The sequence below is a fragment of the Manacus vitellinus genome, unplaced genomic scaffold (assembly GCF_001715985.3).
Source record: "Manacus vitellinus isolate BGI_N305 unplaced genomic scaffold, ASM171598v3 scaffold_8_pilon, whole genome shotgun sequence".
In the NCBI taxonomy this organism is placed as follows: Eukaryota; Metazoa; Chordata; class Aves; order Passeriformes; family Pipridae; genus Manacus; species Manacus vitellinus.
In genome coordinates this window covers 8425327-8451352 of record NW_021940864.1, presented here as the reverse complement: position 1 = coordinate 8451352, position 26026 = coordinate 8425327, and the positions used below count along the sequence as shown (strand labels likewise).

General features: G+C 36.2%; 1 protein-coding gene across 1 annotated transcript in view; it reads right to left on the bottom strand.

Moving 5' to 3' along the window:
• USH2A (usherin) overlaps positions 1–26026 on the bottom strand; it is a 378483-nt gene that overhangs the window by 56260 nt on the left and 296197 nt on the right. The window contains exons 50-59 of the mRNA XM_018085136.2: positions 25340–25563; positions 22799–23009; positions 21764–21961; positions 21027–21181; positions 19029–19227; positions 12952–13059; positions 12229–12412; positions 11325–11482; positions 4024–4182; positions 3220–3382 (exon numbers count right to left, since the gene is read on the bottom strand). Coding sequence (XP_017940625.2) covers positions 3220–3382; positions 4024–4182; positions 11325–11482; positions 12229–12412; positions 12952–13059; positions 19029–19227; positions 21027–21181; positions 21764–21961; positions 22799–23009; positions 25340–25563 — 1759 coding nt within the window. The remainder of the gene's footprint in view (positions 1–3219; positions 3383–4023; positions 4183–11324; positions 11483–12228; positions 12413–12951; positions 13060–19028; positions 19228–21026; positions 21182–21763; positions 21962–22798; positions 23010–25339; positions 25564–26026) is intronic.

Below are 26026 nucleotides of genomic sequence, written 5' to 3'. Positions count from 1 at the left end.
TTTTAAAGATGCTCAGATAGTTATTTTTATAAGGGCAAATTCTCCCTGCCCCACTGCCAATCTGAGCAGGATGACATGAGAAGGAGAACAGGATCTTCTTTGTGACAGCTAACTACAGAGCTGCACACCAACGACTGCAGCGACACCGACTGCAACGCTCACCCCTCAGCCTCCTCACGTGTGAGGAGACAGTGAATCCCTGAGGTCTCGCAGGTCAAACCAGAATTATTCTTCACAAGTTTATCTTCTGCCATACAACAAAACTACACGCTTTAGCAGTGCCTGCTGCTTTCCTTACCAGAGTGAGTTGTTTCTAGGAACACTGGTAAGTCTTGGGGTGAAATTCAAGTGACTGGGGAAACACACTGTCAAACGTGGTGGAACAACGCAACATCAGCAATGTCCCCCCTCTACAGTTTTACATTTAATTAAGCAAAGAAGCCTCACTGATCACTCATATAAATCTATACTAACGTAGCTTTTATGTTTTGGGGTACATTTTTTTAATATAAGTTTTGAAGTAAACAAATGAACAAAAGGAATTATTGCATGTAATATGCTAGTTTAGATTGGGTATTGTATCAATTACAGGCATAAATGAAACCCTTCAGGAGTCCAGTATTCAATGACATAGGGATTCTTATATTAAACCATCCAGTAACATATGTTCCTTGGAAGCTGTTTTGGGTGCAATTCATGGTTAAGGATACACAGTTAAGCAATGAATTACTCATAAAGAGTCAGTATAGAAGCCTGTTGCAAGTCACAACAGTCAACAGCCATTGAGACATGTCTTCTGTCTTAAACTGCCTGTTGATTTTTCTGCTACACTTACCATCAGGACTGCTCAGCTAATGACAGCTACATTTCAATCTCACAAATATATACTAAATAATATAATCTTATTGATCATGACATAGATGGTTTGACAGAAATACAGACACTCCTTTAAGCAAGTTACAAACAAAAATGCTTAAAATTTTACAGGCAGTATTTTTTAAGAGCCATCTCATGTGCCTCCTACACAGTTAACGCTGGTGGTCAACAGAGAGCAGTTCCTGATGTGACTTATATCTTATTAAAGTACAGTAAGAAATACATCATTTATTTTCATAATACTATTTTTCCAGACTAGCAACTTCTGTGGCTGTCACAGAGATGTTATGTCATAGGAATGGGAAAAGAAGTAGATTAGGTGGTTATCTCATGAATCAGATCTTTTCTCATTCACAATCCCTTCTAAGTTGTGGTCCTTGCTAAAAAAGTTTTAAAGCCTCAGATATGTGTTTAAAACTGCTATATTAATCAAAGATAAAATATCACCATCTCTTTTCTCATAAAATAACATTTCAATTTTTTGGTTTCTAGCAAAATGGCTGCAAACTTGCAAGTGCTTTTATATGCTAGAGGAAAGAAAGAGTCCTGCCATTTTAATGCAAAGATCTGCACACACACTAGCTCCCCAAGCATTCCAGGTTTTGAGTTAAATGAATTTATTTTGGTGGTGATGCAGTAAGGAAGAGGCACATGATGAAGAAGAAATTACATGCCATAACCTCCCATAGAAATACTGCAGTCTTGCTGCTATAACAATGTAAGGCTATGTGTGGCTACAAAATGAAAAAGAACTATGTGCTTACATCCCATTTCTGATTTTTTTGCAGCTATCTGAGAAAGATTTGATATTGTTGTTGTCTAAGCACATTTAAACTTCAGCTGAAATAACTGCCAAGTGATTCATGCCTATGTAGGTGAATATACCGATTGTATCTGGAGCCCCAGTGCGCCATTTTCATTTCACTTTAAATAAAAAACAAAATGTATCTATGTCAGTCAGTGCCCTTCTGCTGTACTCAGAGGTATCAAACAGGCTACAATTATGATTGTGAAGTGATTGTGTCACATTGGAGGAAGGTTTATTGCTTTTGAGTCTGCTAGGCAGTAACACATTCTGTTTCATATTACTCTTTATATCATTGTTTGGCTGTGACTAGAATAATCAAATGCCATCAAATGCTGTCAAATTCAATTTACAGTATTTTTCACTGAAGCAGGCTTTCTGCATTATATTTCCTGTTTTCCCTTTCTATGGTTGCCATGGAATAGCAGCGGTAATCATCAGCTTTATTTACAAAACCAACAGACTGAAGACATGTCTTGGGCTATAACACACACTTTATTCCAGGGGAGGGACTTGGGTGTTTTGTTCAGATAATTAAAAAAAAGGCAAACAAAAGGATATTTCAAGACAGTAGGAATTCTTAGAGACTACTAACATGTTTAAGGCAAAAATGAATTTATAATAATTATCACTGAGGATTCCAAACAGTAATTTGATTCCATGTCTTCTCAGTCACACCTCTAATGTAATAAAAAGTCCCAAATTCTTTGTGGAATGCTAAGATCAGCCCAGCATGTGTTTGCTCCACATACTTAGAGCTGGAAAACCCAGGAACTTCAGTGTTTAAATTCTTCTCCAATATATGGCTCGAATTTTATATTCTCTGACTCCTGAAGCTATTCAAGAAGGTTGCTTCAGCGAGCTTTTAACAAAGGGTCAATGGGCACAGTAGACATTGGCACTCTACTAGTTTAATACTGCCCTAAACACAGTTATCTATATAGAAAAATCTTCACACAGACCTTAGGAGACTCCTCATAGGAAGTGAGGATCTGTCAGTCAACAACCTAGACAGGGTAGAGGAATACAAACACCAAGGAATATAAATAGGTGCAGTGTAATCACTGTCCAGATGACTTATTTACAAGCAGGAACATAAACTGGAAAATTGATCTGTTTTAGGAATCTAGATACCTTTTTCTGCTTTTAAAAGTCTCAGAAGTGGTGAATTACTCCTGTTTCCATTCCAAAATTCTCAACTGTCTATCAGAGAGGATTGAAGTTTGTGCCTAGTAGTTTGGGTAAACACAGTATGAGTATCTATCTTACAAATTTTTTGTAAGGTTTTTTGTTCCTTTGAATTTTTAAAAAATATATTTTCACACGCTTTTTGTTATTTGCAGTTCAGGAAGGTGATTGTTTTCTGAGCTCATACTCTCAACTTGGCCATTCATAGATCAGAATCTTACCTTAGTATTTGAAAGGTAATACATATTTTTTCATATAGTTCCACATCTTTTTCACCTCCTAGTGTTTCAAGGAATAAAGAAAGGAACCATTAAGTAAGACTAAGAATCTGAGGTGATAAAGTCATATACCTGTAAATAAAGTAGTTAGTAATGATGCCATTTGGTTTCTTAGGTGGTGTCCATTTCAATTCTATGAGTGCAGATCCGATTGCTTTAACAATAGGTGGGCTCAATTCTCTAGGAGGTGCTTCAGCAGTTCTTGAATATATTTGACCACCCACTCCACAGCCACCTACAAAAACAGAAGTTTGCATAGTGATGGGAGCTTTGTCCTCAAGAACAAAAAAAAATACAGTGAAAGCAAATGAATGTCAAATAAAGAAGCTCATGATGAAATGGTGCCTTATTTCACCTCATTTCATTTTTAAATACTTATTTAAATTACCACAGCTCTACTGATGAATTACTCTTGATTTTCACCAGTGCAGGTGAGGAGCTTATTGGTTAGAAAACGTCATTTTAGAAATACTTATTTCACCAGGATTTGAAAATTTCCATTAAATTCAAGGAATTTTGCAATTTTTGGGCTCCTCTCTCCTGTCTTTATGATTACCAAGTCTTGCAGGTGAGTAGTTACATAACTGATTCAGTTCTGTATATCCATTTTCAAAAATTTTTAAGTTGCTTGTAAAAAGCTTTTAATAAAGTAGCACATATAACCTGAAATACACCTTTTAAATCTCCATTTAAAATATTCGTGATATATCATGGAGAAATATCTAATGATTTATCCAGTGCTGGGCTTTCTTTTTACTGGGCAAACATTTGACTCTAATATAAAAATAAGATTTCATCTGTTTTGCTGAGTTGAAACCATCTGGAAAATCTCCATTCCCTTCCAGTCACGTAGGTGATTCTTTAAAAATGTCTTACCATTTTGGCATGCTTGTATTCTTATCTCATACAGAGTGTAGGGATCTAGGCCATCAACAAAGGCAAAATGTGCACGTCCTACTGGCTTCACCAGTAGAGCAGGACTGCTCGCATTTAGCAAGATGTTGTATTCCAAAGGCACATTGACAATGAATATCCCTGTTGTGAAACAGAGAAGAACTGGTGATTATCTGAAATACTAACAACAGTGCAGGACAACTTCAAAGAGTCATTCATCATATGCAATTTTAAATGTAAGACCCCCCTGGAGGTTTTCCTACTGCCTCTCTTGAAAACTACAATCATTTAAACATAAACTGAAACAGATCCATCTGCAGATTATAACTGGAAGACAGACATTACAGTTCTTAGTTAAAAACCAAAATTCAATTCAGTCAATGCCTGTGTTGCAATTGCTACTTCTGGGAAGAGTGACCTTATGACTTGGAACCAGGCAGCTTTTATTTATTTTGGAGGAGCAACAGCTATCAAGCACTGCTGTTTGAATAGTCATATGATCAAAAAAGGGAATTGCAACCATTCAGCAAATTATCCCTTTTTAGCCCAAGAGCAGTAGCTGAATGTAGGTTCTTAGCCTGCTTCACCAGTAAAGTACAATACAATAGCTTGAGCCAAGAAACATGTAATTTTAACTGATGTAAACACAAACTGTTTTTGTTAAAAAACCCCTCAGTTTTTACTATTTCAATTCAAACATCTTCCCCATCTATTCCTATTTCAGTGCTGTCAGTTCCTAATTTTCCAGTTTCGTTGAGAAGCTGAAAAAACTGTTTCTTCAAAAGAACAACCTAAGCCATATGCCATCCCATCAGAATGATTCCTGGATCTTCTCTTGTCTTCTTCCACATGACTTCTCTAGGATTTTGGTTGGTTGGGTTGGGTTGGTTTTTTTTTTTTTGTAATTAGGAAATGGGCTGTAGGTTTTTTATTTTTTGTCCACTCTAGACTGCTCTACTGAGACAGCATCAATTTCATAAAGCCAAGAGAATGACCAAACAAGAGTGTCTGTTATATGTGTTTCCTTCATTCTACAGTCATGTAAGGAACAGTCTTAAGAAAAAACAAAATACAAACTAGACAAGGTTGCCTTCTGAAATGAGTCAAGATGTATCTGATTAGTAAAGGCACATTTCTCTTTACACATAACACATATTTTAGATGTCATAGAGATGTCTTTGTGACTGCACCAAGGACCACATGCCTATGAGCACTTCTGAGAGTTGTCCAGACCTTGAAAATCTTTCCATTTGTAACTCTGGAAAACAACTTTTTCTCTTAATTGCATTTTGGGTCTTTTTCTGATAAATTATCTACATTGATACTACTACCCTGAAGCTACAAATAGCATTTTTTCTACTGTTGTGCACCTTTTAGATGGATTTTTTTAGCTAAGTATGTATGTGAATATGCACGTTGACTAAAAAAAAAAGTTTACAAGAAATCAGAGATTTCAAGTTTATTTGTGGCACTATAAACAACTGATGTACTTTGGAAGATCAGAAGAATCTTTGAAATACCAAGTTTTTAAAATTCTTATAAGAAAAAGAGGATATAAAAATCCCAAAGAAATAACTTGCTATGCCTGACTAGATGCTAGACAAAGAAAATGTCACTACACTAAAAAGCTGAAAAAATAGCCCCAAAGTAGAGGCATGGCTTCAATCTTATTTAACTGCTCAGCTTACAGGAAGAACAAAGATGTTGTTGGAAGAGGTGAAGGGAGAAGGAGACGAAAAATGCAAAAGTTCCCCTGTAAAATTTTCCTTTTTTTTACAAGAAAAACATCAAGATCTAATAATTAAGAATGGAATAATAAAATACAACTTTTAAAATCAAGCAGGATGTTACAGAGGAGGTAACATCCTCTAGGAGGTGATCTTAAAGTAGATTGTTTCTGCAAAGAAGAAAATTATTTTTTGCCTGATGTATGGAAGATGAAATGCTCCAGAGGAGTGCACTTGAGTGTGTATTGTGTAATTTTGCTAGTAATTGAGTATATATTGTAATTATTATTTTTATTACTACTACTACTACTACTACTACTGTTATTTTCCCCCCTATAACTGGAGGGCCTGTAAAAGATACAACAGAATATCTGGAACTAAGATTTTGAAATGGTAGACAGCATATCAAATAGAAACATATTTTAACCTCCTAGTTAAGGTTCCCTTCTTCTCCAGTCCCGTCAGATATTTCAGCCAGAAAAACCCACTCTCTTATGAAAGTCACATACAATTCAGTTTCATGCATCTGATCAGGGCATTTATTCTAACCAAAATTCACTAGAAACCTTTGAAATTGAAACTATTCAGAATGCTTGATTTCCCAAGAAAGATTAAATACAAACAAGGACAGCAGAATCCAGCCTCCGGTATGCAGCACAGGACACTTATTTCAAAGTAGTTGACCTATCTGACAGTGTTGGACAATGTTCAGGTCACATTAGAAACCATTAAAAAACCCCCAAGCCACAACTGAAACCCAAAATCTTAAAATTCTGCTAAATGTTGCACTATATTTGTAATTATACCAATAATAAATATGCTCAAGAAAAAAATATCCTCAAAAAGTGAAAATGAAATTGTAAATAAAATCAAATAAATATCCCGAAAAATTCCAATATCAAATGGAAATCCTCCTACAATTTGATCAAATTCATTGAATACTAAAATCAAAGGATCACTTTTTCATCTGAAAAATTATAAGATACACTCTTACAACACAGAAACTTGTAAAAAAACTCCTTTCTTTTAGAACAGCCTTCAGCATCTGCAGCCAGTCTGAAACTACTACCTTGTGTGCTCTGATGACTGAAAGAAATGAAATAGGCATATTTGTTAAAGTCAGCTGGGAAACCACACGACTTGGTTAGTTCCAGAGTTCATAAATTCATGTCAGAATAAAAGGAACCATAAAAGCACAAGTGAACCAATTTACCCTAAGTGCAAATGGCAGTTTTGTTATTTGGTGTCAAAGTTACCATGAGCACAATGACAACCTGCCATAACACATTTTCATGTTCACTAAAGAACAAGGATTTAGTTGGTTAATATTCCCAGCAATACTCTTTTTCATAATTTACAACAACTAGATGCTGATAGGTTATTTAACATTTATGAAGTTAAGATGTAATCAGAAAACCCCTGATTATCTTAACAAATAAAAAAGTTAAATTATTCCACTTTTTTTTTCTCTGTGACTTCATTTCACAGCAGGTGCACATTTTGCAATGGGACAAATCAATCAAATGAAACCTTGGGTTTTTGTGGGCATATTTGGACAACATTTAATGGACAATTCTGTGCAAAACTCTGCAAATTAGGTTTGATGGCTTTGTGTACTTCAAAACTAGGGTAGGTCAAAAATAGCATTTGCAGCACAAGATGCTGAACTGGAGGGAAAAAGCCAGTTTTTTACAGACTGGTCACCAAAAATCTGTTTGAAATCAGTTGCTGAAAAATTGTTCACTATGATGTGAAACCCAATCACAATTAGAGCAAAATAGTTAAACTGTTTCACTTAAAGCAAAAAAATACTAAAAAAGTATTAAATGCCATATCTTTTAAATTTACATTTTAATATTTAAATTCACAAAATAAACCCATCTATTTGGCTTTCTGAAATCAAGTATTTACATTATGCTTCAAATATCCAGACATCTCAATCTGGTTGTATCAAGTATTCCCAACAAGAATGAAAAAAATAACAGCTGAGAATGCTGACTGTTTCAAGATGCAGAACTGGGGATATTGAGCTTGAAAAGCTTGTCTTACAGGGAGGTGGAACAAACAATAATTTACACAAGAAAACAAAAATGAGAAAATGTAACACTGGCTTAGCAAAAGTCAGATTTTTTAGGCCACCAATAAGGAAGGAACCAGGTTAGCTGAGCAATCTAAGTGACAAATAAATGGCATTCAGTTACCATGTTTGTTCCCAAGAATAAAGTAGGAATCCAGATGTTACACAACTTTCCTTCTAATTGATAAGCAGACCCAGAGGTGGATAGAGTGTTACAGCATGATGAAGAAGAAGACATTTTAATCCAGATGATCATTAACATATGAAGCAAATAACTTAGGAGCAGAGGACAGGATCCTCTTTTGAGCATGTTCAACTTTCATGTTATCACCAGCACTGAAGACACCTAGAGGACCAGAGTTGGTGTCAATGAGATAGAATGCAGGATGGCTACCTGCCTACCTATCAATAATATTTATGGATATACCTTGGGGAAATTGTGTGGTGTTTTTTTTTTTTTCCATTCAGCTTTTCTGCTTCTGTCTGTGGCACTAATAGTCGTTCCATAATTGTAACACATCCTTCCATAGCGTATCAGTGAAATGTACCGTACATTTGAGGTCTGTGCACTGAGGCAATGCAACACAAGATAATGGGATACCTATTTCAGAAAATAAAGTCCTATTTTCCATAGTGAGTGAGGTGTGTCAAATATTTTTTTTTCTGAATCCATCACTTTAACCACTACTGGGCCACCTTGCTATTTAGCTAAGTCAGGAGTTTTGAAATGCTACGTATCTATAAAGTCATAAGGTTTAGATATATTACAGATGTTGAAACATTATAATTAAGACCATTCAACAGGAAGGTCTGTGTAATATGATGTGTCCATAATTAATCTTGAGGGTGATTATTTGAACAAAATTTATTACAGCAGATAAGATAGAATGCCAAAGCATCCTTGATATCGATAGACAGGAAGACACTATGAACAAATACCCTCTCATCAAAACTTGGTTAATTAAAACCACTTTTTTGTCATGGAGTCTATACCAGTGAAAACAACTGTTTCATCCAAGAGTGACTGCCAAACCTTACAATCCTTATAAGTAAAGCTGCATTCTGGGTTTATAAGGAAAACCTATATTATTTCAATATAGCCTATTGTGAAACAAGGATTCATTCACAGAAAAAAATAAATCAGCAAAAAATAGTTACTCTGTGCACAATGACATAAACAAGGATAATAAGCTGTAGACTATTTAGGTTAATCCTACAAAGCTGGGGATGTATGTGGCCCTAGACAACTGTATGAATAGAACATGTTAACAGGATCTCTGCCATTCCAAAAGATCACAATTTACAGACTAAACCTCCACCTGCACCTTCCACAGTCTTCCTTTTAGGGAAAAAAAATCATTAGACTGAGCAGGATACAGGGAAGGGTCAGGAATTAATTTCTTCTGCATATAACTACGCTTCCTCACACAGTTTTTAGTAGCATTAGTAGGACTAGTAGCATCAATAGCTTTCAGTAACATTCCCTTGCTGTTAGTACTCTTCATTCCTGTAAGATCAGCTAGCGGCCCTGAGGTGCTATAATAAAATGAATAGCAAGATTTGCTTTCCTGTCATTTTCTTGACTAGGAAGAAAGTGAACTCCATCGCAGCTAAAATCAGGACAATACCCAACGGAGGCACTGTATGAAAAACAATCCCTTATGTATATTTAAAAACTTAAATAATTGGCCCCACAACAAGAAGGCAGAGAGAAAGGGTCCTGTGCAGGGCCAGGACTTGATGATCCCTGTGGGTCCCTTTAAACTCAGTATATTCTGTGATTCTGTAAAGTCATAAAATATCCATGGAAGTGACATAAGTGTTCAAGGTGCATCTCAGTATCTGGGAAGAAGGACATGGGCCTTCCTCAACTGAGGAGAATGATTCCTACAGACATCAACCCTGCATCTTCTATAGAGCCATAATGTCCAGCCTCCTCCTCACTCCTCTCATTGTGTGATTTCAGGAATACATGAACCTTTGTATGCATAATCTTGATTGCAATATAACCAAATGTTATATTATACCTCATTCTCTTTGCAGGCTTCTAACCTAGTGCAAGTAACAGGAATTTAAGCAGTTGGAAAAGGTCTAGAACAAGGACAAGATTTTCTGGGAAACATCCCATGCTTCACAAGCATATGCTATTCCAGTACATTCTTATGTTTTAAATCTATTTAAAATGTTGCTGAATATTTTGTACCTTAAATTATATTTATTATCAAAACTATAATACAGCATGAGTCACTTTCCAATAAAGCCAACTGTAGATTATATGCCATTTGAATTCACCTGCCTTCTGCTGGGTTCTAAATCCTTTCAGGCAGTAGGGGAAAAAGTTTAATTTAAGATTTTAATCTTTTTCATATATTATAGCATTTCTATAATGGATTTTGTGCTTCTGAAAACTAAAAGATTGACAGCTCAGGGTATTATAGATTTATTAATCATTGCTTAAATGGGTAGGGGGAATGCTGCTAAGCACTGCAACAATACTTGTGATCCCAGCCTTGAAGGCAAAATATTTTTTCTAGGTGACTTTATTTTTAATGCCAATTGACTCTACTGTGACTGCTATGCAAGGATAGAACATCTTAAACAATTAGAAAGAGGAGACATTAAAAAATTCCATGAGTTCCTTGATAAAACACATGTGGTTATTATTGCAATATGCAAACATCTGGTTTCTAAAAAAAATGACCTCATTTTAACTGAAAAATTCCTAATATCTACAAACTGGTAGACACCTTGATGGAGATGAACTAGAGAAAAAATTATTAATTTACGATGCTCTCATTGTCCCACAGTAACTACAGCATATAATTTTTAAAACATCAGTAAAGTACACCAATCGCTTAAGCTATAATCTATATTAGTGAAACAGAACACAGTTTCTCATATAGAAAAATGCTATTTTTCAATTATTCCTTCTTAGCCTACCTCTGTGGCAGGCCAAGACCACCTGGTCATGTTCAGGAGAAGAGTAACTAGAGGAAAAACATTTCTGGACCTTTGCTGACCCACCATCCTGCAAGGTAACAGATCCATATAACACTATTGTCCTTGGGCAAATAAAATTTACTCAATCAGGTCAAAACTAGCACAGGATCTCTTTGTCACAAAACCTAAAATGTTGTCAGGTTTCTCTGGTGATAAGTCAGGTTAGTCTGAACAGAGGAGAAATTGTGTTCTTTCCTTAATACTTGCACTCAAAAATAGTTTACAAGACCAAATTAAAACACAGGGTTTTGGTAAACTAAACCTCACAATGCCCATGTCAAGTATCTAGGTCAATATTATTAAAATAATATGTCTGTAGGATACAGCAGCTTTAGATTACTGGCTATTTAAATCATACAAACACTAACACCAAATATGAAAACCAAAAATATCAGAATGATTCAGCTGCCTACCTGATTATACTAATTTTTCCATCCTTTCCTTTTGCTACAAAGTACTACATAGAAATATGATTTTACCTGGCACATCCCAAGCTAGAAATATAGAATATGCATCAATTACTGTGACATTATATGGGACATGAATTTTCTCTGGTGTTCCTACTGGTGTTTGTATAATGTATTTATCACTGGTGTTGCTGCCGCCCCAAGTGCTGGCTTCCAGCTGGTAAACATATCTGCACAAACATAAAAAGATGAGTAGACACTGTGGTTAGAAGCTTTAGGCATATCAGTGTCAGAACATTTCCATTTTCACCAATTTAAAGCGAATAGACTATACAAAGAGTATTACAAATACTGCATTAGTGAAGATTTTCACCTTTAATTTTCTTAATTTGAGAAAAGTAACTACTTAGAATAATTATGATAGAGTCATAGATACTAATACTAAAATAAAAATAGTAATACTAAATAGCATAGTAAATACTAACACAGAAATTCACATTGGCTTATATAAGAGAGAGAAGTATTGACTCAAAAAGTGTCAAAACCAATTTCAGAATAACCTCTATAAAAATATCAGCAGCCACTTTTGACCCTGTATGTTCAATATGCACTGAAACATTATATACCATGTGCAGGGCTGTTTGTCACATAAACCCTGAAATTTTCTGAAGTATATTTCCTGAGAAACCCCACCCACCCACCAATGAGCTACCAACAACCAGCCAAGAAAAAAAATAAAAAGTTTCACTTCTTTGAATCAGAATGACCTATTCTCAGAAAAGGAAAAATGATTAAGGTCTTTCCAACACTTGGAAGCCTCCTTAAAAGTACTCTACCAATTTTCAGTAATTAAGTAATATTGTAAGAGAGTTTTCTTTTGTTCAGAGTAACTTATATTTTGTACATCTCACTAACACGGGTCCGTATGTTTTTCAATGCCTTTCAGCTATTATGAGTGCTCTTTAACACGCCTTACCTACTATTGGGCTGCAGGTTAACATCTGTGAAATTCAGGTCTGTACTGCCACCCAGGAAAATCTGCTCTCCATCACGAAATAATCGATAATGAGTAATGAGTCCATTGGGTTTCTCTGGTTCACTCCAGTACATTTCCACTTCTGTTGAGCTGACTATGATATGATGAGGTTTTGGCCATACTCCTATTAACATCACAATGACACTATTTTAATTTTATGACAGAAACATAAAGGGGTTTTTTTCCTTTCCCACAGTTTGTGCTGTTGTTTTGAGCAATGTAATGAAAACATAAAACACTGCCAGGGAGAATGACAGAATTTAACACATTTCCTCTATTTATCCTATAACAAATGCAACCAATTAGACAAGGTAGAGATTAATGGAGAACAAGGCCAAAGGCTGCAGCCTTTATATGCCCAGTTGTCTCTGCATATTTATTTGTGCTTTAAAAAACACGCATCTGTTAATTTTAACCTCGTTAACTTAAAGAGGAGCTTGGGGAAATTTTCACAAAAAGAAAGTAGAAACGCAGTGCCAGGCAGTCAGTATACAGAGTGTGGTAAGATACAGATACTCCAAGAGAGATAGATCCTCTTGTGTAAATTTATACATGATAGCTTGATGGATGATAGTGGAGTTCTGCATCTTGTTAAACCATCAGAAAATACAAGTCAGTATGACCATCTCTTTGCAGTTCTATAAGAATGTCTTTTTCCCTTACCATGAGGAGCAGCTTGTAAAGTTTGACCTGAAAGTGGTTGGCTAGAAGCACATCCAGCAGATGTGCATGCAGTAAGCATGAAGCTGTAATTAGTGTATGGCTGCAGACCTAGAAAGAGCAAAAAGAGATTAGGCTGAGATGTAGACATCAGTTAACAAGAACTATATCACTACACAGAAAGTTACTGGGCTTAAAGTTAACTTTTAGTATTTTTGCCAAACAAAATAGGAACCATTCTTATATTACATTTGAACAATACTAAAATGGTGAATTCTTGATAATTTAGGTATATATTCTCTACTGCTTTAAAAGACCCAACAAAACAATTCAGATTAAATGTCTGTCTGTGCTGCAATGGATCTATGGATGTCCCTCATATAGACATATTTGAACTAAAATCAAAAAAACTTAGATGGCACTTGCAGCACAGATAAACACCTGAAAGTGTAATTTCTTAAAGTTTCAGACTTGAAAAGCTGAATAGCATGTAATGTTTAGAAAATTTATTACAAATACATTTGCAACAATAAGAGAATATAATTAAATACTCTCTTACTTGTACATGTAACCTTCTACTATATTCCAAACAAGTCCAAAGATACTCCTTCCCCTTTTCCACCCTCTATTTGTTCTTTTTCCACTCTATTTTTTTCCAGTATGTTACAAGACTTTACTAGCAATGCTATAAAGCACTAAGAAGTTGGACTGACAACCAAGCCCTCATTACAAGATATTAATTTTAGTTACTTATAATTTTTAAACTATTTTCTACAGCTCAAACCTCGTATTCTAATCCTTGAATGAGACTAAAACAGAATATATTGCTTTAACTTTTCCTTGGAAATTTTCAAACATCCTTGTGCTGTGTGTCAATGACTTCAGATTTGACATCAAGTTGCCTGCAGCTTAAGAATCTGACTTCAGGACTCCTCATAAAATTGCACTCATAATTTGGCTAAGATACTAAGCTTTTAGAACAGCCAATTCTGTGCACCCATTAAAGGATTCTTACAGTTAAATTGTTAAAGATGCAGACTCTATGAGCCTATCTTGAACACCTCAGAGCTCAGCTTTAACTGCTGATCAGCCTGTCTCACAGAGTATGCTCCATCCCAGAATACAGCAACTTTGCTAAACTACTCTTTTGGGTATTTCTCAAAATTGATCTTAAAGATATTACCAGGCACAAACATTGAAAACCTCTCTCTTGCATGTTCAAGGACCCTCTTGTTAGCACCTCATAATACTTTAAAAAAAGTTCCTGTTCCTGGATGCAAAGGATACAAACAGTAGGAGAAGAAGAAGGAAATTATACAGAAAAAATCTTTGAAAATATTAAAATTGCAAAACTGAACACTCATAAACTACAGAATCCCGGTGCCAGGACATTGTACAATAGGTTTTGGTCCCCTTTTGTACACAGGCTTTGTAGCACAGTCCTTTCTAAAACTGCCTCCAACATGTGGTCTCTGGCCTAACTAATTGTACATAATTGGAGACTTTTCTTGCAGTGTCCACCCCTAGATTGTACAGATGCTTTACTAACACCAACCAGCTGAGCATTCCAAATGGCTTTATACACTACCAGAACAACAACAAAAAAAAAATCCAACCAACCAACCAAAAAAACACACAGACTCAAAAAAATAAACAAACCAGAAAGATTTCTCTCTCAGAACCAGGATGTTGACTCAAAGAGACTGAGAGAAACAAAAATCTCCCTGGACCTGCCAGAAGGCCATTTGGGATGTCTGGTGTTATGCAAAACTTCATATATCCAAGGACAACTGGTGCCTTCAACTGCAGCTCCGAGAGCTCAGGAAATCTGGGTCTCAGGTAGGGTGTCCAGAAAATGAAGAAGACATGGTTGTGACAAACTATGAAAGCTTGAGATGTGCCTTACTCAGTACCACATCCTGAACAAATATGAATGCCCTGCCATTCTCTTTGGTGGCCCCTGCCACCAGCCTCTCAGCGATTCATGTTTGATCTCCCTGGGTTGGCACCATCCCTATTGCCTCCCTCGCTGTGCTCCATGTTCCAATTTTCATGCCTCCTTGACTTCTGCCAAGTAGAAAGGAAATGTAGCTCCGGGCAGATGCAGAATTAGGCCCATGTACACTGAGACTCCCAGAAGGAATAAATCTACCACACACAGCCAAAGTTGAGGCAGCAGTCCTCCATACAGGAGCTTCATTTCATTCCTCCCTGAAAGAGGCAGTAACCCTATGTACAAATGACTGTACTTCTGTGTAATGCAGATTGCTTGTGTGAAAGAAGCTGAATTAGGATTATACAGGTCAATTCATATGTATTATGTGGGTCATTTTTTAAATCCATGGCTTTGTGGCCTTAATAACGTACTTTTGATTTAACTCCTGTGTCTAAATGAAATTATTTCAAGAACAATGCAATTCTGCAACAAGAAAAAAGTCTGGGCAATATATTTGTTTATAAACAAATCCTTGCTTACACCCAGTACCAAAATATTTTAATTAAAATATATTCCAAACAAACAGAGTAAAAGAAGAAGCAACAATTCTGTAGAAAGGTAAATATGGAATGGAAGACATGCAGGCTGCTTAACAAATTGAACAACATGTGAAGGAGAGAAAATAAAGAGATGACTCCGAGAGACAGCCCTGGCTGTAACCTAATCATGAACTGGAAGAGAAGAAAAATCATCTGAACACTGTGTATAAAAGTAAGGAGGGAGAAAATGACACTTGCAGACTAGAGAGAGGCAAAGGCATGGAGGGAAGCCAAGTATTTAACATTTCAGGATAGAAAAGATTACTGTGGCAACAAATTACTTGAATTCCCCTAAAGGGAGTCATGTTCACTTTTAAAGGAAACATGCATAATAAAGCAATACTCATTTACAACTACACTTTAAAGAGAAAAATGAGCATTAAAGAAAGAGCACATGGTTTCACTAAATTTATTGGTGAAATTCTGATAACTGAAATTCTAGCCATACATGAAGCAGTCACAGCAGATTTTATCTAAATTATTAAAGCTTTGCATTAAACACCTTGTCTTATGAATGCTTTGGAAAGCTCTGTGCAAATCTATGTATGTGATTGATAATAAAAATAACAAGTAATATAATCTTGAAACATAAACAGCATTTTGCTTTTCCAATGTCTCTACTTGATTGTTCACTGGAGGACACTTCCCCCCTCTTTTTCTTTTTTGGTCTAATATTGTAGGAGAGGTTTAATCCTTTTTTTTTATTTTTTTTTTTTGTCAACTTAGCAGTCTATTTTGTTATTGCAGCATTTGTCATTTGCCAAAAGGCTGTGAAATAGTCAGGTTTTTTAAGAATGCGTTGTTCTATTAGCTAAATCAATTCCTTCTGATACTGTTTGTCTCCATTTGTGGGTATGGCTCCAGCAAGGTCAGTAATTAGCTCCCAGGATAACGCTCCAGGGCCCTGTCGTGGGAATTTTACTCAGGAGGATGTCAGATTGTTGACCACAGCCTCACACAACCCCTCTACCCCCAAGAATTTCCTTTAGATAAATATTATTAATGATTCAGTGCTGCATATGGAGATAGACTTGACCAGTGACAACATTTTGATATCTCTTCTGTTTTCATTACGCTGAATGAAGAACACATTCAGATGAAAGAATTTCAAACTATTCAGTCATAAAGTATTCTTAATTTTATTTCTTTCACTAAAATAAACATCAAAGATCTTCCTTGGCTTTTACCTAAAAATGACTGTTCCTATAAATCATTAAGAAAGCCTCTTACTCAGGATATTATCTTTACTATATTAAAAAGGGGGAGTTGAGGAGAATCTTTGCTACGAACCCACCTGCTGCTGCTGAAGAGGGCACTCTTGGCTTTCTTTTACAATTCCCCTAATTATTTTCCTCATTCTTACCCTCTGCCTGGCCCCACTGCACAGCATTAGCAGGCCCATTTGTAAAGTAGTAGTAACACAAAGTGAAACAATGCCATAACTGTCATCCAAATTGTTCTGTACAGGGTAGTGGAAGTGTTCAGTAATAAATGATATAAAAAGGTCTTTTATTGACAAGCTGCCATGTGCTGTTTGCATTAGAGAATATGAGAAGATGATGGCTGCTGCCCCTAGGTCCCAGTGGCATTCAACTCAGTGAGATAGCAGAAAATGCTTCAGTTTGCTTAAAGCATTGATAACACCTCTAAATAATTAACTGAGGACTTCCTGTCTTCAATTACTTAATGCTTTTTTTAACATCTTGAGAGGATTATAAGCAATTTATGGATTTCACATGATGAGCACATTCACCGCTATTCCCACAAAGCATTTGTGGGATCATGTTTCCAAAGCTTTGATGTAATTAAAAATAAGCAGCAAGACAATGGTGCAGTGGCAAGGTGCTCGCCTTCTCGTCTGTTATTTGCGAGACCCTAGATTCAAAGTCTCAAGAAATACTAATGCTACAGCTTCATTAATGTTCAACTGTTGCTCAGGGAAAAGCAGACAATTTTGGAAAAAAAAAAAAAAAGAAAAAAAGGAAGATGGGAAAATCGAAACAGATCCACAGGGAATACGACAAACAGTTCAAACATTATATGAAGTAAATTTGATTCTTTTATTGTATTCTTTTAATTTAGAAAGCAATAACTATCCACATTGCTAAATCACTGTCATGAATTCCACATTATTACCCAAGGAAGATCCTGCAGAAAAAAGCAAAAGATTTGATTATGACTGTCAGGAGGAATGATCACTTATTTCACTCCTGGCTTACCACGGCAGCATTGGACAATGGCTTAACAGAACAGGCACACAAAAGGAAAAAAGATCCTTGTTTCTCAGAAATAAATTTCATTTCCTCTCACTTCCAAATGGTAAGAAAACCAGTATTGTTTGCATTAAAATGAAGATATGACTGCCTTGTGGAAGCAGAAGTATTTTTCATTGGGTTCTATAAATCATGCCTTGTTGGTAGGTTGGTACTATAAACTCACAACAGCAATTCTAAAACATGTACCACCACCTGGCACACTCTAGCTAATATCTCATGTCCAGGAGCACTGAATATGGAGACAGGAGTAATACGCTGTTGATGAATTTCACACTTGAGCATGACATTGTCAAAGAGGAACAGCAATCTTACTCTTCTGTGAGTGACTACAGCAGAGACAAACTCTTTTAAAGCACCAAGGGATCCACTCTGACTCAGGACTCATGCTTTGAGGGGTGGTTGAGAATGCCAAATATGCTCTAGAGGATTTATGTGCCTTAAGTCAACTTCTATTCTTTGGCTGGCTGTCATATGGTATGTATAACACATGAACCTTGAAATTTCCTATTAGCGTGGAAGAAAAAAAAAAAGGAAAAAATAATGCATTTGTGAGATACAAAAACTTGATGAGCAACCTGAGGTCAAAGAGTGAAAAAAAGATATCCCATAATGTGTATGGCCTATGTCCAACAGAAATATTTCTAAGAATAACTTTGCTTCAGTGTAACATGCAAAAATAATTTAAAATTGAATATGTAAAAATAATACATTTGAGGTCTGAGTCAAACCTTCCCCCAAAATCCCTTAACTAAAGCTTCTTTCAATAAGTATTGAGAAAATGGCTATAAGCAATATATAAGATTATAAACAGAATTCAGGATCTTTCCTGTTCTGTCTTCCTTTCCTTTTTATTATTTCAGGCATAAAATACTGGATCCTTCTCACTCCCACATTGCTACACATTCACAACTGCATTACTGCACATCAGTGATGTTAAAAGAGAGAGTTGAATCTGAATGAAGGGACGGCAAGCCTACACAGAATATCTGAGTCCTTGAGCACACCATAAGGATTGTATCTTCAATTGATCTGGATAGATTTATTTTAAAATTTTGAAATTAAATCTATTAATATTTTAACAAACAGCAGCTAGAAATGAAAGAGATTGAAAAAAAAAATTAAGATGTGTATAGTCATGATAAAGCATTCCAAACTGTGCACAGTACTGGGGATTTAAAAGTTACTGACAAGTGGCTTTTTTAATATATTAATACAGTCTTATATCTTAAGGACAGGACATTAGCCTGTCAAAGAGCTCTGCCTCCTTACCTGATACTGTGTGTTGCATTCTGCCTGCAGCATCAGTGTATATAAGTCCTTTCCCTACTTGACTGATCTGGTACTCTCTGATGATACCATTTGGTTTCTTGGGTGCAATCCAGCTTAAATGTAATGCTGTTGAGTTCAGAGCACTGACGTCTGGTGGCTGAACACTCTCTGGGACTCCTTGGACAGTGACTGCAACTACCTGAAGACATATGAATTAAACAGCAATTTAATGTAATAGTACACTAGATACCATGATCAATGAGAATGTCACTTTTGTTTTAAAATGTTGTTTGGGCTGGCATATCATTACCAAGGGTCTGGAGAACTAGTTACTTTTTTCCTCCTTTTTCACAATGAAATCTGACCTTGAATACATTACATAAGTCTATGTCTACAATTTATCACAACAGGTTCACTATGTTTTAGCTGCAGTGTATGGCACAGGGTGAAACAACAGAAACTGTATTGCTTGAAAACTCTTGATAACTCTCTTCCATATGGTTTGTCAGTGTCTCTGCATTTTAACTGCCTGATTTTATATATTTTAAGCACCAGTAAACATGGGGCTAAGCCTCCATATATCCCATGCAATCTGAACTCTATTGTAGCTATTTGCAACTCCATACTTTTTTAAGGAAGCTAAAGAGTTTGAAAGATAGAATAACTTTGCACTTGTTCTTTCTATAAAAAAAAGGAAAAAGCTAATTTTCTATTGACACATCTCCACCATCACCTACAGAAGAGGCATCTCCAAATTATACCGGTTTAATAAGTGAGTCAGACCATTTTCTCTTTGAGAATCACTTTTCTTTTTCTGTTATTACCACCATAAAGTATTTATATTATGCTGTAAATACAAAATGTGCCCTCTATAATATATTGTCTTAGTGCATTTGGTGGAATCAGTCCCTACTTGCAGACGTCAGTGTTTGCAACAGTAAACTCCTTAATTATAGGCTAGTGAAATAAGCAGGATTTATTATCTTGGGTTGATGGTTGCAGCAACTGTGCCTACATAGCTTCCAAACCACAGCTCTGGGTGCAGGCAGAGGACTATGCACCTATCTCCATCCATCTACATTAGTGTTTCTTATTTTATACTTCTGGCTGAGATTTTCATGAATATGAAAACATTTAAACACCTGCAAAAAAATAAACTTTAAATCCCACGTATATTATAATTACAAAGCAGAGTCATTATTCCCCACCTCTGCCCCACAGACCTTACACTTGTAGTCCTAGAAATTCATTTTCATAGAGACAAGGATAATATTGTGGAAAACAGGCTACTTAAGAAGTAATTTTTGCAAATTATGAATAAAGCAGCTACTTGACAGAATAAGAACTAGAGCTGGTTAAATAGCAATGTTGGTGAAAGGCATCCATGATTCAAAGTGATACAAAAGGAAATGAAGCAGTGACAAAGGGAGGTAAGGGATTGTTTGCTTAAAACTGAAGCCGAGGTAGGTTGTGCACAAAGCGACAGTAAAGCCTGAAGCAGGAGTGGTCATGGAAAGCCAGTAAAGGGTAATATAGTGAAAGGAGGCTCTTCCACTAGAGTGGAAAAGTAAGAAGGTTGTTGAACAAATTGATAGGCTATAACTAAAGCAGATGAACTAAGAAGTACCAATGAAGAAGAGGCTATAGACCTCCTAGTGAGAAGCAAAAATTTAATTTCCAGGCTTAGAGAAAGTGCATTTTAATATTCCTTACTCTATTCTGTCATGTACAGCTTTCTCTTTAACAAACATCAGTTCCTACAGTGCAATTTCAGCTTTGCCAAGACTGAGATACTGCTTTCTTCCTCCGTTTGCTTGTATCAGCCTTGGGTTCCAAATAATCATCTGTCAGTAGTTGAATCCAAATAAGATTATTGATGCTTTTTACTTACTCAATAATCAGCGTGTCTTCAAATTACACCTTTCCAAAAGCATTTTTATGTTACCACACTGGCTAATAAAATTCTGGCACCAGTTCCATAACGACCAATTCACCAACCTTGCTGCTGTCTGTGCAACCAGCAACAGTGCAGGCTCGCAGCTGGTATGAATATTCTTGGTATGGCTGGATACCACTTGTGTCTGTGAAGCTCATTTCTGTTCCTCGAAAATACTCAATTCCATTTCGGAGAATGATATAGTGAATAATGAGACCTATTGCAGAAAGAAAGTTTTCCCTTTGGTTAGCTGAGTAATCCTGTGTGATGGTAGAATAACCTACTCTGCATACAGAAAACATTAGATGAAATAACTGACCACAGTAAGAGACAATCATTCTGCTAAACGCCTAATGGCAATTACCAGATACTTTCCTCAGTATCTGTACCAGCATCTCAGTAGATCTCAGTTTTTATTAAGAGAGCTCTTCCAAGTTTCCTCACTGTTTGAAAATAATAGGCAAGATTTCCTGAAAGAAACATGAGTACCACCACCCCTATCCCCAAATCCCCACATACTTTTAAAGATCGTTGCCATTTTCTGATCATATTTGCACACTTATTATTACAACTGCTCTCAAAAGAGGACTCTTGGCACTTCATAGAGACAAACGGAATTGTCTTCTGTGAAGTTGGACTCTACTCTTATTTGCAATGAAAATGGTATCAACCTAGAGCAAAATCTTCTTGCAGAGTTTGGGAATATGTATATTTCAGTGACAGGGTTTAATGTTTTGTGATTTTGGAACACTGTCAGTGGAGAGATAGAACATACACTTTTAAAAAAATGTATCAGTACCATTTGGTTGAAGTGGTTCCTCCCAGTTTAGAAGTATCATGTCTTCCCGATTATCTACTTTGGCCCATTTTGGTGGACTTACACCCTGTGGCACATCTTGTTTAGTGACAGCTCTGCTAATTTCACTGACACCTCTTCCATAGCTATTCCAAGAAGCCACTCTGTACTCGTATGTGACAAAAGGTTCGAGGTCCACATCTAGAAAAAGCAAGTTACATATAGATCATCTCAGTCTTATCAAAATAAAAAATAACTAATTTTTTTTCTGCATTTAAGGACAGATAGAAATGGAAGTTGTTCCTTTAGACAGGGCCATTTTCAGATATAGCAGCATCAACTTTTTCTGAAAGCATGTTTAGACATTATGTGCTCCCTAAATTTTGCTACTCATTGTATTTCCTTAAAGGTTCTGCCATGATTCACAGACTACTTCTTAAAAGAATTCTACTTCCTACAGTTCATAGAATCATAGAACAGCCTGGGTTGGAAGAGACTTTAAACACCATCTAGTTCCACTCCCTCTACCATGGGCAGGGATACTTTCCACTAGACCAAGTTGCTCCAAACCCCATCCGACCTGGCCTTTAACACTACCAGGCATGGGGCACCCACAACTTCTCTGGGGAACCTTTTCCAGTGTCTCACCACCCCCACAGTAAAGAATTTCTTCCTAATATCTCATCCAAACCTACTCTCAGTTTAAAGTCATTCACCCTTGTCCCATCACTATCTGCCCTTGCAATAAGCCTCGTCAGCCCCCTTTAGGTACTGAACAGTGGTGTAAGATCTCCCTGGAGCTTTCTCTTCTCCAGGATGAACCACCCCAGCTCTCTCAGCCTGTCTTCACAGGAGAGGTGCTCCAGACCTCTGACAATCTTTGTGGCCCTCCTCTGGTCTTGCTTTATAAGATCCATGTCCTTCTTCACATTGTTTCACATTTGATTAGAATACCTGGTAGCACTCAGAACACCTTTTTCTCCAGAGCAAATTAAATATACCAGCAAATCACCGATCTGCTATGCCAGTTTTCCTTACCTGTAAATGAATACTGTGTTGGACTTCCTGTGTAGACAGTCTCCTCTTCAGTTGGACACACACCTGCTTCTACCTCTGTTTCTTTAGCACTCTGTGAACCTTTTATCCATGCACAGATATTCTTCCTAGGATCAAAGTCACACTTTCCACAATGTGCTGTTGCCTCCATAGATAAAGGGCAAAGGATATTAGCCTTGCATTCTTCTTTTACCTAAGGAATACACATGCACATTTAAACGTATTTCCCATATCTTCCTTTCTTTACAAAAGCTTCCATTAGTATTTCCCTATCTTTATAAAACAAAAAATTAGGTCACCACCTGGAGTATATTTCTAGCATGTGGAAGACCCTTTCAGCCTTTGGCCTGTCTACTGCCTTTGATCATTAATGATTTTATAATCCTTTCTAAAAGAAAGAGATTTTTTTTTTGTAAGATCCTTAGATGAAAGCATCAGAAATTTTAACTGCTGGAAGCACAAATGGCTAGATTTGTTGAAGACAGAAGAGTCTAGAATCTATGAGAACAGGATTTTATCCAAGAATTTGAACATTCTGTTCCTGCAAAGGCCAATATTCTGTGGCAAGTCAGTAGCAAATTCCCAGCCCCTCATGCAGCTTGCCAAGTACACAAGAGGGCTCTGTGCAAGTCCTTGGCAGCTTTCAAGGCTGAGAACTCTATCCATGGGCTCTATAAATCATGTCCTCTACCACATCACTCCTAAACAGAAGTTTTGCTGCAATAAGAGGATCTCTGCAAACATGGATGAAGATATAAGATTTAACCCATAAAGAACAATTCACAGAAATAGAAATATAACTGAACATCCAAAACTTTCCATTGAAATCCATGAAATAATATTTTTGCCAAACCATACATTAGAGAGCAATAATTCTCATAAAATATAGCTTGTTGCAGAAAGAAATGTACTGCCATATTTGCAACAAATACTTCTGCCCTATAGGCTATAAACTTCAGAAGGAAAACCAAACAAATTATATCTAATGCTTCCTTAATTCACCTATTGAAATTAGGTTCTTAGCTGATTATGAACCAGCTAATTTAATTTCCCAAACCTGGCACTTTCACAAAAATTACGTTGTGATAGATATCAATATAGGATGTAGGATATAGATGGATTGGATTCCCATATAAAGTAGCCCCAGAATGTCTCAGACTATCAGTCCTTTTAATGTTAGTAAATCTATACATATCAGAAAGCCAGCAGTATCTCTTTTCTACTGCGGGTAAGTGAAATACAAAGCACTTCCTTTGTTTATACATTATACCTAAGGCAGGGATCTAGTGTGTTATCTACCAGAATTCATTAACTTATTCTCAGCCATTTTTTCCCTTGCATGAAGTACTAATACAATGCATTGAGGAACTGTAGCTGACTCATCACAACGCTTGGATTTTCTCTAGGAGAAAATTATTCAGTCTGAAAATGAAATGACATGAAAACCTTGACATGAAAAGGAGAAGATGCAAGAAATATTTCTATATTAACTTAGCAGATGAACAAAAAGGATACAGGAACACCTGCATATGGCGGGATGGGGTCTATTTCACTTTACTGGCAAATTTCACAATATCTTTCTGATCTCCATATTGTAGAATTCACAATATTCAATCCTCTTTTTTTTTCTCTCACCCACTTTCTTTCTCTCTTATTATAAATACAAAAACAATTTTATAAAAAGAATATATACATATATATCCAAACAAGGTTCCCATCCTTTCAAATGTTTATTTTCTTAAACAAAAATTGTAATAACAGTTGACAAAATTTTTACAGTTTACACATAACACCAAGATGCTGATTCTTTTTGATTTCTGTTGTAGTTGCAAGACTTTGCAGCTTTGAAATTTTGGCAAAAAGGTCTCGTGCTGATGCCTCTAGTCACTAGGTACTCTTGGAAAAGATCAAATTAGCCTTTATAGTTTTTAGTTTACTCTGACATTAAAACAGAATGAAAAGAAACAATATAATTCATCAGGCGTGAAAGGACCTATACTAGTACTGCTGAAATTTATGTCAACATTGCCACTGGCTTTCTGTAGGATCAGGATGAAGTTCATCAAGAAGATGTCAATTGCTTTATTTTTATTTATTTTTTTAGGGGGTTGGGAGTCATGTCCTACTGCTTGCCCAAATTGAAATGTTATAGCATTTTATACTTTAGAACTGGACAGTTCAATTTTTATTTCCACTTAAGGAACATCATCAAAAACAGTGGTCACAGAATGGAAACTGGCTATGCATGTCAGTCTTGTTAGTATGCCAGCTTTTAGCCACTGTACTAATCTGAAGTGCTGGGCAACACTTCACAGAGGCAGCTAATCATTATTAATTCCTTTAGAATTCATTGCAATAACATCAATCATGGTGAACTCATTCGGTATTAATATGGATGTAATGTGAAAATGAATAATGCACACAAGAGTTTTTTATATTCCTATTTTAGAAAAATAGTTATGAACAGTGTATTTCTCTTTCCATCATCAAATCAGAGCTACCGAGAGATTTTCTATCAATTACCTTCATCATCATTCCAGCTGAAATCTTGTCAGAGCAAACATATTTCAAAGGATTATATCCAACTCCATTACAGCATTCTTCGCTCTTTGGAATAAGTTCAGTCTCACAGCATTTTACTGGCACTTGGTCATTTTTTCTAACATGTGCTAGGGACTCACCACTGGAACCTGAGCAGCATATGGTATCTGACTTATTCACGTATTCCTGCCCACAACAGAACATCCCTGAAATGAACAAACAAAAAAAATATATCTGAATAGGAAAGGTAGGTAAATAAATAGATAGACAGATAAGAAAGGAGAAAGCTCAGAATGCAACAGATCTTGGCATAAAAACCACCAGCAGCTGGAATTATGCAGATTTAGCTAAAGTGAGATTAAATTCAAACGTGAGGTGACTGAAGTAAGCATCCTGACTTCCAGAACTGCTGAAAACAATCAAGAATTAGAGAACTAAACAGGGTCCCCTACAATCAACATTCGCGCCTGCTGAACTTTTTTAAGAACTTTGCTATGAAATACCATACCAAGGTTCTATGCACAGCAGGTTGGAGACAGACTGCTGATGAAAATTTTCTGTAGAATGTAAAAACTGAGAAAGCTTCTATCCAGGTCTCATTCTTCTCCCCCTCCCCCAGACAGACTTTCAACAGTGCATCTTAGCATTCCAGAATTTATCATATATTTT